The following is a 17,500-nucleotide window of genomic DNA, read 5'->3' on the forward strand; positions in this document are numbered from 1 at the left end:
ACAGTGCTATAGATGGAGTGTGGGTCGGTGGGTAAGAGGCACATACAGTGCTATAGATGGAGTGTGGGTCAGTGAGTAAGAGGCACATACAGTGCAATAGATGGAGTGTGGGTCAGTGGGTAATAGGCACATACAGTGCTATAGATGGAGTGTGGGTCAGTGGGTAAGAGGCACATACAGTGCTATAGATGGAGTGTGGGTCAGTGAGTAAGAGGCACATACAGTGCAATAGATGGAGTGTGGGTCAGTGGGTAATAGGCACATACAGTGCTATAGATGGAGTGTGGGTCAGTGGGTAATAGGCACATACAGTGCTATAGATGGAGTGTGGGTCAGTGGGTAATAGGCACATACAGTGCTATAGATGGAGTGTGGGTCGGTGGGTAAGAGGCACATACAGTGCTATAGATGGAGTGTGGGTCAGTGAGTAAGAGGCACATACAGTGCAATAGATGGAGTGTGGGTCAGTGGGTAATAGACACATACAGTGCTATAGATGGAGTGTGGGTCAGTGGGTAATAGGCACATACAGTGCTATAGATGGAGTGTGGGTCGGTGGGTAAGAGGCACATACAGTGCTATAGATGGAGTGTGGGTCAGTGAGTAAGAGGCACATACAGTGCAATAGATGGAGTGTGGGTCAGTGGGTAATAGACACATACAGTGCTATAGATGGAGTGTGGGTCAGTGGGTAATAGGCACATACAGTGCTATAGATGGAGTGTGGGTCGGTGGGTAATAGGCACATACAGTGCTATAGTGTGGGTCAGTGGGTAATAGGCACATACAGTGCTATAGTGAGGGTCAGTGGGTAATAGGCACATACAGTGCTATAGATGGAGTGTGGGTCAGTGGGTAATAGGCATATACAGTGCTATAGTGTGGGTCAGTGGGTAATAGGCACATACAGTGCTATAGATGGAGTGTGGGTCAGTGGGTAATAGGCACATACAGTGCTATAGATGGAGTGTGGGTCGGTGGGTAATAGGCACATACAGTGCTATAGTGTGGGTCAGTGGGTAAGAGGCACATACAGTGCTATAGAGTGTGGGTCAGTGGGTAATAGGCACATACAGTGCTATAGATGGAGTGTGGGTCATTGGGTAAGAGGCATATACAGTGCTATAGTGTGGGTCAGTGGGTAATAGGCACATACAGTGCTATAGATGGAGTGTGGGTCAGTGGGTAATAGGTACATACAGTGCTATAGATGGAGTGTGGGTCAGTGGGTAAGAGGCACATACAGTGCTATAGATGGAGTGTGGGTCAGTGGGTAATAGGCACATACAGTGCTATAGATGGAGTGTGGGTCGGTGGGTAATAGGCACATACAGTGCTATAGTGTGGGTCAGTGGGTAATAGGCACATACAGTGCTATAGTGAGGGTCAGTGGGTAATAGGCACATACAGTGCTATAGATGGAGTGTGGGTCGGTGGGTAATAGGCACATACAGTGCTATAGTGTGGGTCAGTGGGTAATAGGCACATACAGTGCTATAGTGTGGGTCAGTGGGTAATAGGCACATACAGTGCAATAGATGGAGTGTGGGTCAGTGGGTAATAGGCACATACAGTGCTATAGATGGAGTGTGGGTCAGTGGGTAATAGGCACTTACAGTGCTATAGATGGAGTGTGGGTCAGTGGGTAATAGGTACATACAGTGCTATAGATGGAGTGTGGGTCAGTGGGTAAGAGGCATATACAGTGCTATAGTGTGGGTCAGTGGTTAAGAGGCACATACAGTGCAATAGATGGAGTGTGGGTCAGTGGGTAAGAGGCACATACAGTGCTATAGATGGAGTGTGGGTCAGTGGGTAATAGGCACATACAGTGCTATAGATGGAGTGTGGGTCAGTGGGTAAGAGGCATATACAGTGCTATAGTGTGGGTCAGTGGGTAATAGGCACATACAGTGCTATAGATGGAGTGAGGGTCAGTGGGTAAGAGGCACATACAGTGCTATAGATGGAGTGTGGGTCAGTGGGTAATAGGCACATACAGTGCTATAGATGGAGTGTGGGTCAGTGGGTAATAGGCACATACAGTGCTATAGATGGAGTGTGGGTCAGTGGGTAATAAGCACATACAGTGCTATAGATGGAGTGTGGGTTAGTGGGTAATAGGCACATACAGTGCTATAGATGGAGTGTGGGTCAGTGGGTAAGAGGCATATACAGTGCTATAGTGTGGGTCAGTGGGTAATAGGCACATACAGTGCTATAGATGGAGTGAGGGTCAGTGGGTAATAGGCACAGACAGTGCTACAGATGGAGTGTGGGTCAGTGGGTAATAGGCACATACAGTGCTATAGATGGAGTGTGGGTCAGTGGGTAATAGACACATACAGTGCTATAGTGTGGGTCAGTGGGTAATAGGCACATACAGTGCTATAGATGGAGTGTGGGTCAGTGGGTAATAGACACATACAGTGCTATAGATGGAGTGTGGGTCAGTGGGTAATAGGCACATACAGTGCTATAGATGGTATGGTAGGCACTAGGAGGGACAGTTAGGCACTTGCCAGAGGGTTAGGTATTAGGAGGGACAGTTAGGCACTTACAATAGGGTTAGGTACTAGGAGGGACGGTTAGGCACTTACAATAGGGTTAGGTAGTAGGAGGGACGGTTAGGCACTTACAATAGGGTTAGGTACTAGGAGGGACGGTTAGGCACTTACCCCGACGGTTAGGGTTAGGCACTAGAAGGGACGGTTAGGCACTTACAAGGAGGTTAGGTACTAGGAGGGACGGTTAGAATTAGGCACCTACGGGAGGGTTAGGCAACCATTTTTGTGTCAACCTTTTATACCTGTCTACCTATTGACTGTCTACCATATGGGGTCTATCTAGACATGGTGTCTTTGTAACGTAGACCTTTAAGAGTGTAGGATAGAGTTTGCTACAGATGTCAAGAGCCATCTAGTTACATGAATAGCAATAACCATTGTATATAGTAGGTAGAATTGTAGTATGTGCTGTGTGTTAGCTAGGCAATGATGCCATCTGTAATACTGGGTATATGTACATTCTCCCAGGTTACCTACTCAGACAGTGTCCTTACCTTGTCCAAACCATTCAGTACTGGGATCAGGAATCGGACATCTGGGAGACGCTTCTGGTACAGTTCTCTGACGCGTTTCACTAATTCAGGGGAGGGTGGAACTAGCACGAGAGAGACAGATTCACACCGCAGCTAAATACACACAGTACAATTACTGTAGAGAACGAAGAGAGTAACAATGGTTATTATAGATCAGCTGGACTGTAATAAAGCCAAAAGTGAACTCTGCTCAGAAGTAACAGGGAAGGTGGTTTAAATAAGGAGAAAATAACAACCAGAGCTGGGAAAGCTTCATCATGAAGTATAAGAGATTGGATGGTGCTGAGGGCCTCTTTAGTGTTGTACACTAGAAAGTGGAGATACCTTTGTCTGTTAAGATGTGCAGGCACCGCGTCACCAGCGTCTCCGCACCCTTGGGGCAATTCTCCACCAGCAGGAGCAGCTCTGGAGAGTTCATGCCCATCCCCCGGATCTGTGGGAGGATGCAGGAAGGATTAGCACACACTTATGTATCTCTACTTCTCCTCAGACCCCTCCCCACTCGCTCACCGGGGTCTCGATGACCCTCAGTACAGTCCTCTTGATGTCCGCCGTGGCCTCGGTGTAGACTGATGCCAGCTCATGGATTAGTTTGTGATTCTGGGGAAGAAGGGCCAAGTACAGGTACAGACAGTGTTTCACCGTGTCCTCCGTCCAGGGGGCCGCCACCTCTGTAATCACACACCAGACATCACATAGTAGAAGAAAGTGGGGCTTGGGTACAAAAAATTCCTAATTATTATTATTTTTTCTACAGAATCACGATGTGTTTGGGGTAATTACAAGCGGCAGCTCAGGGGTTACATTTAGTATTCTGTCAGCTGTTACTCCTCTCTGAGATGCTACAATCTGGGGAAAACCATATTATCGGGATGAATTCTTCATCGACAGCAAATACCCAGAAACACAGGAATGCTACTAGTATAAAATATAAGACTCCAGAAGATCCCACCTGTGTCCTTATCTGCCCCGAAGAGCACGGAGGGGGGGTTAGGGTGGACGAGCAACTGGAGGTAATTCAGGGCAAATTTCTCTATGTACTGACGCAGAGTCTTCTTCTCATACATCCGCTTAATGAGGAGCAGAGCCTGCTGCCGGACCTGAGGAGAGCAGACATGGAGGAGAAGATTAATGAGGAGCAGAGCCTGCTGATGAACCTGAGGAGAGCAGACATGGAGGAGAAGATTAATGAGGAGCAGAGCCTGCTGCCGGACCTGAGGAGAGCAGACATGGAGGAGAAGCTTAATGAGGAGCAGAGCCTGCTGCTGGACCTGAGGAGAGCAGACATGGAGGAGAAGCTTAATGAGGAGCAGAGCCTGCTGACGGACCTAAGGAGAGCAGACATGGAGAAGCTTAATGAGGAGCAGAGCCTGCTGACGGACCTAAGGAGAGCAGAGATGGAGGAGAAGCTTAATGAGGAGCAGAGCCTGCTGACGGACCTAAGGAGAGCAGAGATGGAGGAGAAGCTTAATGAGGAGCAGAGCCTGCTGACAGACCTGAGGAGAGCAGACATAGAGAAGCTTAATGAGGAGCAGAGCCTGCTGATGGACCTGAGGAGAGCAGACATGGAGGAGAAGCTTAATGAGGAGCAGAGCCTGCTGATGGACCTGAGGAGAGCAGACATGGAGGAGAAGCTTAATGAGGAGCAGAGCCTGCTGATGGACCTGAGGAGAGCAGACATGGAGGAGAAGCTTAATGAGGAGCAGAGCCTGCTGATGGACCTGAGGAGAGCAGACATGGAGGAGAAGCTTAATGAGCAGAGCCTGCTGATGGACCTGAGGAGAGCAGACATGGAGGAGAAGCTTAATGAGGAGCAGAGCCTGCTGACAGACCTAAGGAGAGCAGACATGGAGGAGAAGCTTAATGAGGAGCAGAGCCTGCTGACGTACCTGAGGAGAGCAGACATGGAGAAGTAACACCCTGCGGAGGGAATCCCCCCCATAGCACGCACCGCAGACCTCTGACCAAGTCTCACCTTGTCCTTCTCATTAGAGCTTAGGTCCAGAAGAAGATGCAAATATTGGAACTGCCGAGCGGGACGGGTGAGGATCAGATCTCGCAGCGTAGACATCCCCAAATAACTGCGCCCCTGGATGGGAAGGACACATGAATGCACAACAGCTCCCTGTACAGAAATACAAAGCTAGTAACATAGGGAGTACGAGATTGCTAGAGCCGGTGTGACAGAGTCTATGCGGAGCTGAGGCAGGAGAGAAGACCCCCCTCCCCAAACCCGATCACCTCCGGAACACCTCAGACACTAACTGACCCAGTACATAAAGCATCTCGTGTCCCCAGAACGTAATGACACATACACGTCATATGTCAGAGTGCAAGCTCTTGTTGCCAGCCACAGCAGGTCTCCCCATTACCCAGGGTTACTATAAGCCGCTGAGAAGTTTGTGCGTCACATTACTATGGAGGATTCAGTCTCTCTCTCTTCTGACACAACCAATACAGTGCAGGAAAAACACACCGTCTCCTCCACCCCTGACGGGAACCTGCTGCCATTTGAAATAAACTAGTTTATCGGGAATCAAACATCAACTGACAACATGGAGTTATTTCCGGCACCTCATCCTCGCAGTATTTCCGGATGACGTCCAGCGCAGAATCTGTGAGCAGGGGAGCCTCCAGCACAAATTTCGTGAAGACCCTACAGGGATCAGAGGATACAACACTCACCATACAACAAGGAGAGAAGAAAACCTGCGCGGACGGTGCTGGATACTAACCCGTCTCTTTGATCAGGACGCTCTTGTAGACCAGTCAGAATCCCAATCAGACACTCCTGATAACCCTCCTCTCCTGCTCCCGCCTGATACTCGCAGTACTCTTGGTACAGCCATGCCAGTGCCAGGTCCAGACGAGCCCGCGGGTCGCTGAGAAAGTGGGACAAGACTTCAGCCTTCAGGGATGTATCCAGATGGGTTACCAGGCGTGCAAGGACCTTTACACGCATCTGATGGAAAAGCGGTGTTATAACGGATTTAGTGCCGCCGTATTATGGCAGACAACAGAAGGAAGAGCTCTGTACCTGGGCTGCAGCGGTGCCAGCCACACTGCGCTCTGCCAGCAGGATTCTCTGCACAGCTGCCAGTTTCCAGTTTCTCATCTGATCTTCTGTCATCGGCTCTAAGACTTCTTTGAGTTTAAAGACCTTTTTCCGGCCTCCGGCTCCAGCCGGCCTGAAGCAGCAAGAAAGGGACATTAGAACTGGAGAACAGAAGTAGGACAGTTAGTCTGTGGAGGTGTTTCCTCACCGCAGCTGGGTCGCCGGCAATATAGGCTCAGGACGTTTTTTGGCAAGAGGGGCTTCTTCGTCCTTAACCATTGGACCCTTAAACCGAGACCCCAAAACAGAGATGGCCTGCCCCTGAGTGGAAAGCGAGAAGACCCTTCGCTTGATCACCAGTCCCTCCGGCTTGGCACTCTCCTCTTCCATGACCTCGACTGGAACCTCCTTCACCTTCTCTACACCTGCAGAAAGATGGCACATTACAGCCACCTCCGGTCCATTTGTTATACCCTACGACTAGATCTTATTATGATACAATGCCCACTTGCCTGGGCCAATGCCAGAAGCCGTCATCTGCGTGGCCATGAGTCGGGCCAGATGGCGGATCTGAGCATCCGTTCCTGCAGACTCCACAGGAGTATAGGTGGCCTGGAAGGAGGCAGGCATGCTGTCTGGAAGGTAGACCATACTGATGAGGACCTGTGTGGGAGTCACTGTATTATTATTATGATGGTGGTGGTCAGTGGGAGAGTTCTGGCACTCCCCATGTATACACATACCAGATTGGCCACACTCTCCGGGGTAAGCAGCGGCTGCAGGAACTCTGCAGTGATATCGGTGGCAGACAGAGTGCTGGGGGTAGAAGAAGCGGGAATGGGAGGGTGGGATATTGTGTCTTTTTCATCATCATCATCAGCTAGCGGGGGGTCTGCAAGGAGATTAATGTAAATACAAACAGGAAGTTGTACCCCCCCACGTCCATCACGTTATAATCTATCACCTCATATACAGGGACCAGTCTCACCAGTCCGGCTCTTCTTCTGTCCTCCTTCCCCACTTTCCCTGGGCCTTTTGCGGCCAAGATCCCTTGGTGGAGGCAAGTGACGGGTAATCTCTGCCTGTCCCGTCCCCAGATCCAGCAGAAGGGTACTAATGGGCCCCTGGTACTCGCAGGACGATGGGTGCCGCAGGACACTCAGCAGCTGCAGCTTCAGATTCTTGCGGACACTGCTCACCTGGGACTTGGCCAGAGTTGGGGGCAGGTTGGCTGCGGAGGCACAAAGAGGGGTAGGAGACACTTAATAGGACAGTGACAGAAACAACATCAGGGTAGGAAACAGACACTGAGACACAACACACACACCAACACACACCCCCACACACACCCACACCCCAACACACACACACACACCCCAACACACACACACACACACCCCAACACACACACACACACCCCAACACACACACACACACCCCAACACACACACCCACCCACACACCGAAACACACACACACCCCCACCCCCCAACACACACACACACACCCCAACACACACACACACCCCCACACACACCCCAACACACACACACCCCCCACACCAACACACACCCCCCACACACACACACCCCCACCCCCACACACACACACCCCAACACACAAAGACCCCAACACACACAGACCCCAACACACACCCACACCCCAACACACACACAACCCAACACACACCCACCCCCACCCCAACACACACCCACCCCCACCCCAACACATACCCACCCCAACACACCCACCCCCACCCCAACACCCACCCCAACACCCACACACACACCCACCCCAACACACACACACACACACCCCAACACACACACACACACCCACCCCAACACACACCCACACACCCACCCCAACACACACCCACCCCAACACACACACCCACCCCAACACACACACCCCCACCCCAACACCCACCCACCCCCCAACACACACCCACCCCCCAACACACACCCACCCCCCAACACACACCCACCCCCCACCCCAACACCCACCCCCCACCCCAACACCCACCCCAACACACACACACACCCCAACACACACACACACCCCAACACCCACCCCCACACCAACACACCCCCCCCCCCAAACACACACACACCCCCCCCAACACACACCCCCCCAACACACACCCCCCCAAACACACACCCCCCCAAACACACACACACCCACCCCCCACCCCAACACCCACCCCCACCCCAACACCCACCCCCACCCCAACACACACACCTCAACACACACACACCCCAACACACACACACACCCCAACACACCCACCCACCCCCACCCCAACACCCACCCCCACCCCCACACACACCCCCCAAACACACGCACACACACCCCAAACACACACACACCCCCCAACACACACACACACCCCCCAACACACACACACACCCCCCAACACACACACACACCCCCCAACACACACACACACCCCAACACACACACACACCCCAACACACACACACACACACACCCCAACACACACACACACACCCCAACACACACCCACACACCCACCCCAACACACCCACCCCAACACACCCACCCCAACACACACACCCACCCCAACACACACACACACACACCCCCACCCACACCCCAACACACACCCACCCCCCAACACACACCCACCCCCCACCCCAACACCCAGCCCAACACACACACACACCCCAACACACACACACACCCCAACACCCACCCCCACACCAACACACACCCCCCCCAAACACACACACACCCCCCCCCCCAACACACACACCCCAAACACACACACCCCAAACACACACACCCCAAACACACACACCCCAAACACACACACCCCAAACACACACACCCCAAACACACACACACCCCCCAACACACACACACCCCCCAACACACACACACCCCCCAACACACACACACACCCCAACACACACACACACCCCAACACACACACACACCCCCCAACACACACACACACCCCCCAACACACACACACACCCCCCAACACACACACACACCCCCCAACACACACACACACCCCCCAACACACACACACACCCCCCAACACACACACACACCCCCCAACACACACACACACCCCCCAACACACACACACCCCCCCCCAACACACACACACCCCCCCAACACACACACACCCCCCCAACACACACACACACCCCAACACACACACACACACCCCAACACACACACACACCCCAACACACACACACACCCCAACACACACCCCAACACACACACACCCCAACACACACACACACACACCCCAACACACACACACACACCCCAACACACACACACACACACACCCCAACACACACACACCCCAACACACACACACACCCCAACACACACACACCCCCCAACACACACACACACACCCCCCAACACACACACACACACACCCCCCAACACACACACACCCCCCAACACACACCCCCCAACACACACACACCCCCCAACACACACACACCCCCCAACACACACACACCCCCCAACACACACACACACACCCCAACACACACACCCCAACACACACACACCCACACCCCAACACACACACACCCACACCCCAACACACACACACACACCCCAACACACACACACACACACACACCCCAACACACACACACACACCCCAACACACACACACCCCACACCACAACACACACACACAACAACAATACACTACACAATAATAATACACAATACAATAATACACAGAGAGAGAGGTGTATATTAGAATGCCGGGAGCTCACCGTGCAGAGTTTCATAGGCCTGGATGACCTCCGACATAAACATTGGTCTCTGACGAGCTATTGAAGCCAAAGAGCCGAGGGCGGCAGTGAGGTTGATGCTGGAGATTGCGGGGTGGGCCATGAATTTCAGCAGTTCTTTCAGAGCCTGCTTTCCGATGTCTCGCAGATAGTCTGCAGGGATAGGAGGAGAGTGAGAAGCCGCTCTCCGCACGCCACAGCCTAGGTAACGGCGCAGACATACTCACTGGCCTTCAGAAAGGGGTGGTCTGCAGGGATCTGCTCCAGGCTGATATCTCCCTCCTGCCTCTTAGGGATCTCGCTGTCTGGAGTACGAGGGGACAAAGTGACAATCAAACTCTCCACAAACTTCACCGCATGGGTGCGAATCCCGTCATTGTCAGACTCCAGAAGCTGAAGGATGTCTGCGGCCATTTCCGTCACCAGATCCCAGCACGACTCCTGATGATCTGATGGAGGGCGAGACCGGGCCACCCACTGTGTGAGGCAACAGTAAGAGCATGGGAAGATTGCAGCTAATACACCCCTTATTTCATCTTTACTTATTGGGGAATAAAAGTATCATTTACAATGTTTGCAAAGATAAGATCAGACCACAATCATCAAGTTTTCTCAAAAAATGCTGGTCTGTCCCCAGAGACCGGTGGCTAGAGACTGCATTAATCCCCGCGAGCAGCGCTGATAGCGCTGCCCGTGGCTCACCTTAATCCCCGTGAGTCCGGCAGCAGTCAGTGGGAGGTCCCGGAGCCACGCTAATACTGACTCCGGGGTCCCGCTGCGATCCCCAGATCAGTACTGGCGTCGCAGCGCCAGCGGGGTTGTTGGAGCGGCAGCGTGGACGTCCAGATGGACAGTCTGATGCTGCCGCTCTGAAAAAGCAAAAATGAAATAATAAAATCTTCAATCTTCAAAAAATAGAGCTTAGGGGCTGCTAAAAACAGCCCCACTGCAACAGGGTGACCTGACCCCGGCCGGGCACCAACTAAAGCTGAGGTGCCTGTGGCTCGGGGGCGGGGTATAGAGGAGGACGGACCCAAGTGCATCCTGGGAGCAGTGAAAGCTTTAACTGCGTGGTGCCCGTGGATCCAGATCCAGCTATACCCCAAGGTCAACCCTGTGGACCCCCTATGGGCCCTGAAGTAGAAAGGTACATTGTAAATCAAGTGGATGGCTCTCATATAACCAAGGAATGACTATCCCTCACAGCGTTAGGTCAGGTGTGGAGAACTAGTCCTCTCCCCTGATCTCACAGTAAGAGCCAGAGGAATGTAAAGATCCCTGTATACCTCTGAGATGTGCTATAGAGGCGTCTGATGGTTACTTACATCCAGGAAGGGGAACGTTCTATAGTCACATATGTTTATATCAGGGACCCTGTATGGTTTGGGCAAGTAACCCCTGTATTGGAAATCTATTGATCTCAAACGCTGCTGACCTGATAGGGAGACCCTGTTAAGTTAGAACAAAGAAGTAAGAAAGGCCCTCCAACATTCAACGTCACTCACTGGGGATCACACGGAAGTACTGGGAGTGCACCAGGATATTCTTGTGGGCGAGATCCCCCCACCCCATCCGCAGTGCTGAGAACTTTAGTGTCAGTTGTCTTAGGAACTCTGATATTATTTCTCTCTTTTATTTGTAGGAAATATTTGCTTTAGAATCTGTCATTTTATTAATGTTTTTGTAATTAAACCTTGAAAAAATATTTTTCACATTAAACATTTTTAATCCAGTGTATTCTCGGTGTCCTTGTCGAATTCACGAGCCTGTGAGGTCAAAGCTACGTACCTACATGTAAGTGAGATAACGAGATATGGTAAGAACTTACCTTTGTTATCACAGTGTTGACCTTGGGGTATAGCTGGATCTGGATCCACGAGCACCACGCAGTTAAAGCTTTGCTGCTCCCAGGATGCACTTGGGTCCGTCCTCCTCTATACCCCGCCCCCGAGCCACAGGCACCTCAGTTGGTAAGCAGCCCAGGCCGGAGGAGGAGACTAAACAGAGAGAAGGAAGACTGGAACACACAAGAAACCATACTCACAGAAATGGGAGACGGAAAACCGGTGACCAGCCACACAGCCCATATGAAGCCATGTGCGTCAGGGCGGGCGCCCTGTGGACCCTATGGACTTCGTAGAAACAGAGATAACAAAGGTAAGTTCTTACCATATGTCTTGTTTTCTACTTCAGGGTCCATAGGGGGTCCACAGGGTTGACCTTGGGGATGTCCCAAAGCAGTTCAACTAAGGGCGGGGACGCTCCTGTGCTGAAAGGAGAACCCGGCGCCCAAAGGATGCATCCTGAGAGGCGAAGGTGTCAAACGCATAAAACCTCAAAAACGTCTGAATTGAAGACCAAGTGGCCGCCTTACACAGCTGAACAGCGGAGGCGCCACGTCTAGCAGCCCAAGAGGGACCCACAGAACGAGTGGAATGAGCCTTAACAGAGGCTGGCACAGGTAAACCCTCCTGTGCATAAGCCTCACAAATAACGGAACAAAGCCAACGGGCTAACGTTTGTTTGTTGGCAGGCCAACCCCTCTTGTGAAAACCGAAGAGGACAAACAATGAATCCGACTTCCTAACCGAAGCAGTCCGGTCCACATAGACTCTAAGTGCCCGGACTACATCTAAGGAAGCCTCACCAGCTGAAAGATCAGGCGACTGAAAAGCTGGCACAACAAGTTCCTGATTAATGTGGAACTTCGAGACCACTTTAGGCAAAAACTCAGGACGAGTGCGGAGCACCGCTCTGTCCTGGTGAAAAATCAGAAAAGGAGGGCGACAGGAAAGTGCCCCCAATTCTGACACCCTCCTGGCAGAAGCAATCGCCAGGAGAAAAACGGTCTTAAACGTCAGCCACTTGAGTTCCACAGACTCAAGAGGCTCAAAAGGAGGACCCTGCAGGACCCGTAGCACCACCGTCAAGTCCCAAGGAGCCACAGGAGGCACGAAGGGAGGCTGGATCCTGAGAACACCTTGGAAAAAGGTGTGAACATCTGGCAGTGTAGCAATCCGTCGTTGGAACCACACTGACAAAGCAGACACATGAACCTTCAGAGAGGCCAGGCGTAAGCCGAGGTCCAAACCTGATTGAAGAAATTCCAAGATTCTAGAAACTCGGAACACCTGAGGATCATAGCTTCTGGACTCACACCACTGAAAGTAAGTGCGCCACACCCTGTGGTAAATCCGTGCGGAAGCAGGCTTGCGTGCCCTCAGCATGGTACCAATAACCGAACTGGAGAAACCCCGAGACCTCAAGACGGCTGTCTCAAGAGCCATGCCGTCAAAGACAGCCGACCCAGATCCGGGTAAAGGCAGGGCCCTTGAGACAACAGGTCCCGACGCTGAGGAAGAAGGTACGGAGCGTTGATGGAGAGGCTCCTCAGATCGGAGTACCAAGGACTTCTGGGCCACGCCGGAGCCACCAGCACGAGCGTGCCGCCGTCCTGCTTGATTTCCACAGAACCCGAGGAAGTGGGGATATCGGAGGAAACAGATACGCCAGGTGAAACGTCCATTTCACCGACAGCGCGTCCACCAGACATGCGCCTGCGTCTCTTGTCCTTGACCCGTAAACGGGCAACTTGTGATTGTGACGGGAGGCCATCAAGTCCAGCTCCGGCAGCCCCATCTGTCCACGAGTAGCTGAAACACCTCTGGGTGAAACGACCATTCCCCGGGATGCACGTCGTGATGGCTAAGGAAGTGCGCCTCCCAATTGAGGACTCCGGGGATGAAGACCGCCGAGATCTCTGGAATGTGGCACTCCGCCCAAGCAAGGATGTGAGAAACCTCCGACATCGGTGCCCGACAGCGAGTTCCTCCTTGGTGGTTCATATATGCCACCGTGGTGGCGTTGTCGGACTGCACCTGAACCGCCCTTCCGTGAAGAGCGGGGCCGGACGACTGCAGGGCCCTGTATACTGCCCGCAGTTCCAGGATGTTGATGGGGAGAAGTGCTTCTTCCGCAGACCAACGACCCTGAAGCGACAAAGAGCCGGTCACTGCCCCCCAACCCCGGAGACTGGCATCCGTCGTGAGCAGGACCCAGTCCGGGATCCAAAAGGGGAGCCCCTCGACCAGATGAGCTGTCTGAAGTCACCAAGCCAAAGACTGCCGAACCTCCGGGGACAACACCAGCATCTGAGAGCGGATCCGGTGAGGTAACCCGTTCCATTCCGATAGAATTAGCCCCTGCAGGGGCCGGGAATGCAACTGGGCAAATTCCACCATGTCGAATGTCGACACCATGGACCCCAGAACTCTCATAGCCGAATGGACCGACAGGCGGCAACTGCTCAGACAACTGTGTATCCGCAGCTGTAGGGAGGAGACCTTCTCCGGAGTCAGGAAGATCCTTTGCTGACAAGAATCCAGCAGGGCTCCCAAATGAACCATCCGCTGTGATGGAATCAGGGAGGACTTTCTCCAATTTATCAACCACCCGTGCGCTTGCAGGCAAGCGATCGTCAGGTGGAGATGTTGAAGCAGTACCTCCAGGGAGCTCGCCAGCAACAGGAGGTCGTCCAGATACGGCAGCAGCTGTACATTCTGGTTCCGAAGATGTGCGGCCATGACTGCCATCATCTTTGTGAATACCCTCGGTGCCGTGGAGAGGCCAAAGGGTAGCGCCCGGAACTGATAATGATGCTGAAGGATAGCGAACCTCAGATACCGCTGGTGCGAAGGTGCTATCAGAACATGGAGGTAGGCGTCCTGGATATCCAGGGACATCATGTAATCCCCAGGTTCCATCGCCAGAATGATGGAAAGTAATGTTTCCATCCTGAATTTGGGAACTCTGAGGAATTTGTTCAGAGACTACAAATTGAGGATAGGTCGATGAGAACCATTGGGTTTCTGCACCAGAAACAGAGTAGAGTAGTACCCCGTCCCTCGTTGTGATTGAGGAACGGGAACAATGACCCCTGCTTTCAGCAAGGACTCTATAGCCTCCTGAATCTGTAAAGCCTTGATCTTGTCCTGAGAAGGACTCGTGCAGAAAAACTGGTGGGGCGGTCTGTGCCGAAAAGACAGGGTGTACCCCTGGGAGACCACTTCTCGAACCCAGGCATCTGTGGTGGTATTGTGCCAGCACTGGGCAAATTGAAGAAGTCGGCCTCCCATTCTGGGGTCCCCCAGAGGGAGGCCCGTCCCATCAGGCAGAAGGTTTATCTTCCTGCTTGGAAGAATCGCGCCTGGCACTCCAGTTGTCTGGCACTTTCTGCGGTTGGAATCTCTTGCTGGGCGACTGCCAGGCCCCCACCATATGATCCGTCAACTGGTCGGACAGGGGACAAACAGTCGAAGCTACTTTGGCCTTTTTAAAATTAGGGTACTTCAACCTGGGAGCCGGCGCATCCTTTATATGAAGGATGGCCCGCACCGCCCTAACCAATGCCAGCACATTAATGGAGGACTTAGCCTCCACCTCCTGTGCCCCGGCATCAGAGTCAGAGTCCTCACGGATCTCTGCGTCATCCGAAGACACGTCCGTGTCCGTGAACTGCGCCGCCAGTGAAGCCGGAACGGGTCGCTTGGACGCCTTTGGGGGCAAATCGCTGTGCAACATTGACTGAAAAGCCGATGACGAGGCCGCCAGGCTCTGAACAGAGCTGGAGAGGACATCCACCCAGGGAGGGGGTACCGTCTGAGGATACCCCTGAAAGGGTACCATTGACTGCTGCGTCACCGTGGGAGACTGCACGTATACAGGCAATCCCGCATAAGGACCCACAGTCTGGGACCCGGGAGGAGACTGCACCAGATGCGTAACACCCGGGGAACGGGGGATGGTAGGCTGGGGCAACGCCCTAGAAGGGACCGCAAGCCGGTCCGCGATCGACGCCAGCACTTGTGTAAAGATCGCCCACGGAGGATCAGGCACCAGCTGGTACCGCCTGCACAGACTGTCCTGAGACAAATCCACCCCATCAACCCCTGCCGAACAGCGTCGGCAGGAAAACAACACAGGAGCCTTGGAGCGCTCATTCTCCTCATCAGACATGACACAATAACTTTTGCAATAAAAGCGTATCACCAAAAAGAGGTAAGGCGTATAACACCCACGCACTCCCACGTATGCAACCCAAACAGCCCACAATATGGTACTGAGGAGCACACCGCAGTATGTGACGGACCTCACAAATACGTAGATCTATATAAGTGAGGTACACAGAAAGAACACCCCTCCCCCACGCACCTGCGGGCCGTAGGAGAAGGAAAGGGATAGGTAAAAAGCTGACAGTAAGTAGAAAATAAGCACAGACAGGCAGCAAATAGTCACATACCATGCAGAGAAGTTATACTCACTGCACCTTTCCACTACAATCACCTCCCAGATTCAGTGTCTGGGAGGGCTATAGCACTGCGAACACCGTCCTTTGCAGGGGAGAGGTACGCAGGGGGACCGGTCCACTTGATACCGCCTGGGAGATCTGCGCTGCCACTGAGAAGATGGCCGCCGGAGAGCTCTGAGGAGGAGTGGCCGAGAGATAACAGCCCAGCGACGCCAGCACGCATGAGAGAAGGCGCGCTGGGCTGAGGGGAGGAGCCGCTAGACCAGGGAAGGCTGCCTCCCCTGGCTAGTGATTAAACCCAGCAATTATTCCCTGGTGGTCCAGCGGTCACGCAGGGTATTCCTTTGCAGGGGGAGCCCGCCGCCGCTACTAGCACCGCCGGTCTGTCCCCAGAGACCGGCGGCTGAAGACTGCATTAGTTATCCCCGGCGCGCAGCGCGAAGCGCTGCACGCGGTTTACCCGGCCCCGTAGAATCCGGCAACAGTCAGTGGGAGGTCCCGGAGCCACGCTAGTACTGACTCCGGGGTCCCGCTGTGATCCCCAGATCAGTACCGGCGTCGCAGCGCCAGCGGGGCTGTTGGAGCGGCAGCGTGGACGTCCAGATGGACAGTCTGATGCTGCCACTCTGAAGACAGTAAAAATATATAAATAAAATCTTCTTTTAAAAATAAAAATAAAGCTTAGTGGCTGCTAAAAACAGCCCCAATGCCCAGGGTGACCCGACTCCTAAACTAACTAAAACTGAGGTGCCTGTGGCTGGGGGGCGGGGTATAGAGGAGGACGGACCCAAGTGCATCCTGGGAGCAGCAAAGCTTTAACTGCGTGGTGCCCGTGGATCCAGATCCAGCTTATACCCCAAGGTCAACCCTGTGGACCCCCTATGGACCCTGAAGTAGAAATGTGCAATATTGAGATGTGAGCGGAGAACCTAAGGACTCCCGTGAACTTCGTTGGTGGTGGCAGCACCGTGTTAGAGTAACCGCACGTGCCGAGGTAACCATAAGTCACTGGTGGTGATTCTCCGATTGAGGTATATGGAGAATCGGCCGGCTGGTCGTGACCAGGATTTAGGAGAAATCGTCAAAAAAAAAAAAAAGAATCAGCCCTTTAGGAAGCATCTCGTGCTCTCTGGGTCCACACGTACCCCTCCTAGCTGTCACGCTTATGCTGATTTAGCAGATTACTTTAAAACCAATGATCTCTCGACCATCTCCGACTTCAGGTGAATGGAGAAAGGTTT

At 53.0% G+C, this 17,500-nt stretch overlaps 1 protein-coding gene across 1 annotated transcript in view; it reads right to left on the reverse strand.

Annotated features, from left to right (window-relative positions):
• Positions 1–17,500, reverse strand: part of SYMPK (symplekin scaffold protein) — a 72,092-nt gene that overhangs the window by 12,458 nt on the left and 42,134 nt on the right. Inside the window, exons 7-20 of the mRNA XM_088464335.1 lie at positions 10,180–10,429; positions 9,935–10,105; positions 7,144–7,386; positions 6,899–7,047; positions 6,668–6,818; positions 6,364–6,580; positions 6,138–6,288; positions 5,836–6,062; positions 5,675–5,756; positions 5,076–5,189; positions 4,053–4,200; positions 3,611–3,771; positions 3,425–3,533; positions 3,062–3,162 (exon numbers count right to left, since the gene is read on the reverse strand). Coding sequence (XP_088320461.1) covers positions 3,062–3,162; positions 3,425–3,533; positions 3,611–3,771; positions 4,053–4,200; positions 5,076–5,189; positions 5,675–5,756; positions 5,836–6,062; positions 6,138–6,288; positions 6,364–6,580; positions 6,668–6,818; positions 6,899–7,047; positions 7,144–7,386; positions 9,935–10,105; positions 10,180–10,429 — 2,274 coding nt within the window. The remainder of the gene's footprint in view (positions 1–3,061; positions 3,163–3,424; positions 3,534–3,610; positions 3,772–4,052; positions 4,201–5,075; positions 5,190–5,674; positions 5,757–5,835; positions 6,063–6,137; positions 6,289–6,363; positions 6,581–6,667; positions 6,819–6,898; positions 7,048–7,143; positions 7,387–9,934; positions 10,106–10,179; positions 10,430–17,500) is intronic.

Source organism: Taudactylus pleione, unplaced genomic scaffold (assembly GCF_031769625.1).
Source record: "Taudactylus pleione unplaced genomic scaffold, aTauple2 ptg001655l, whole genome shotgun sequence".
Lineage (NCBI taxonomy): Eukaryota > Metazoa > Chordata > Amphibia > Anura > Myobatrachidae > Taudactylus > Taudactylus pleione.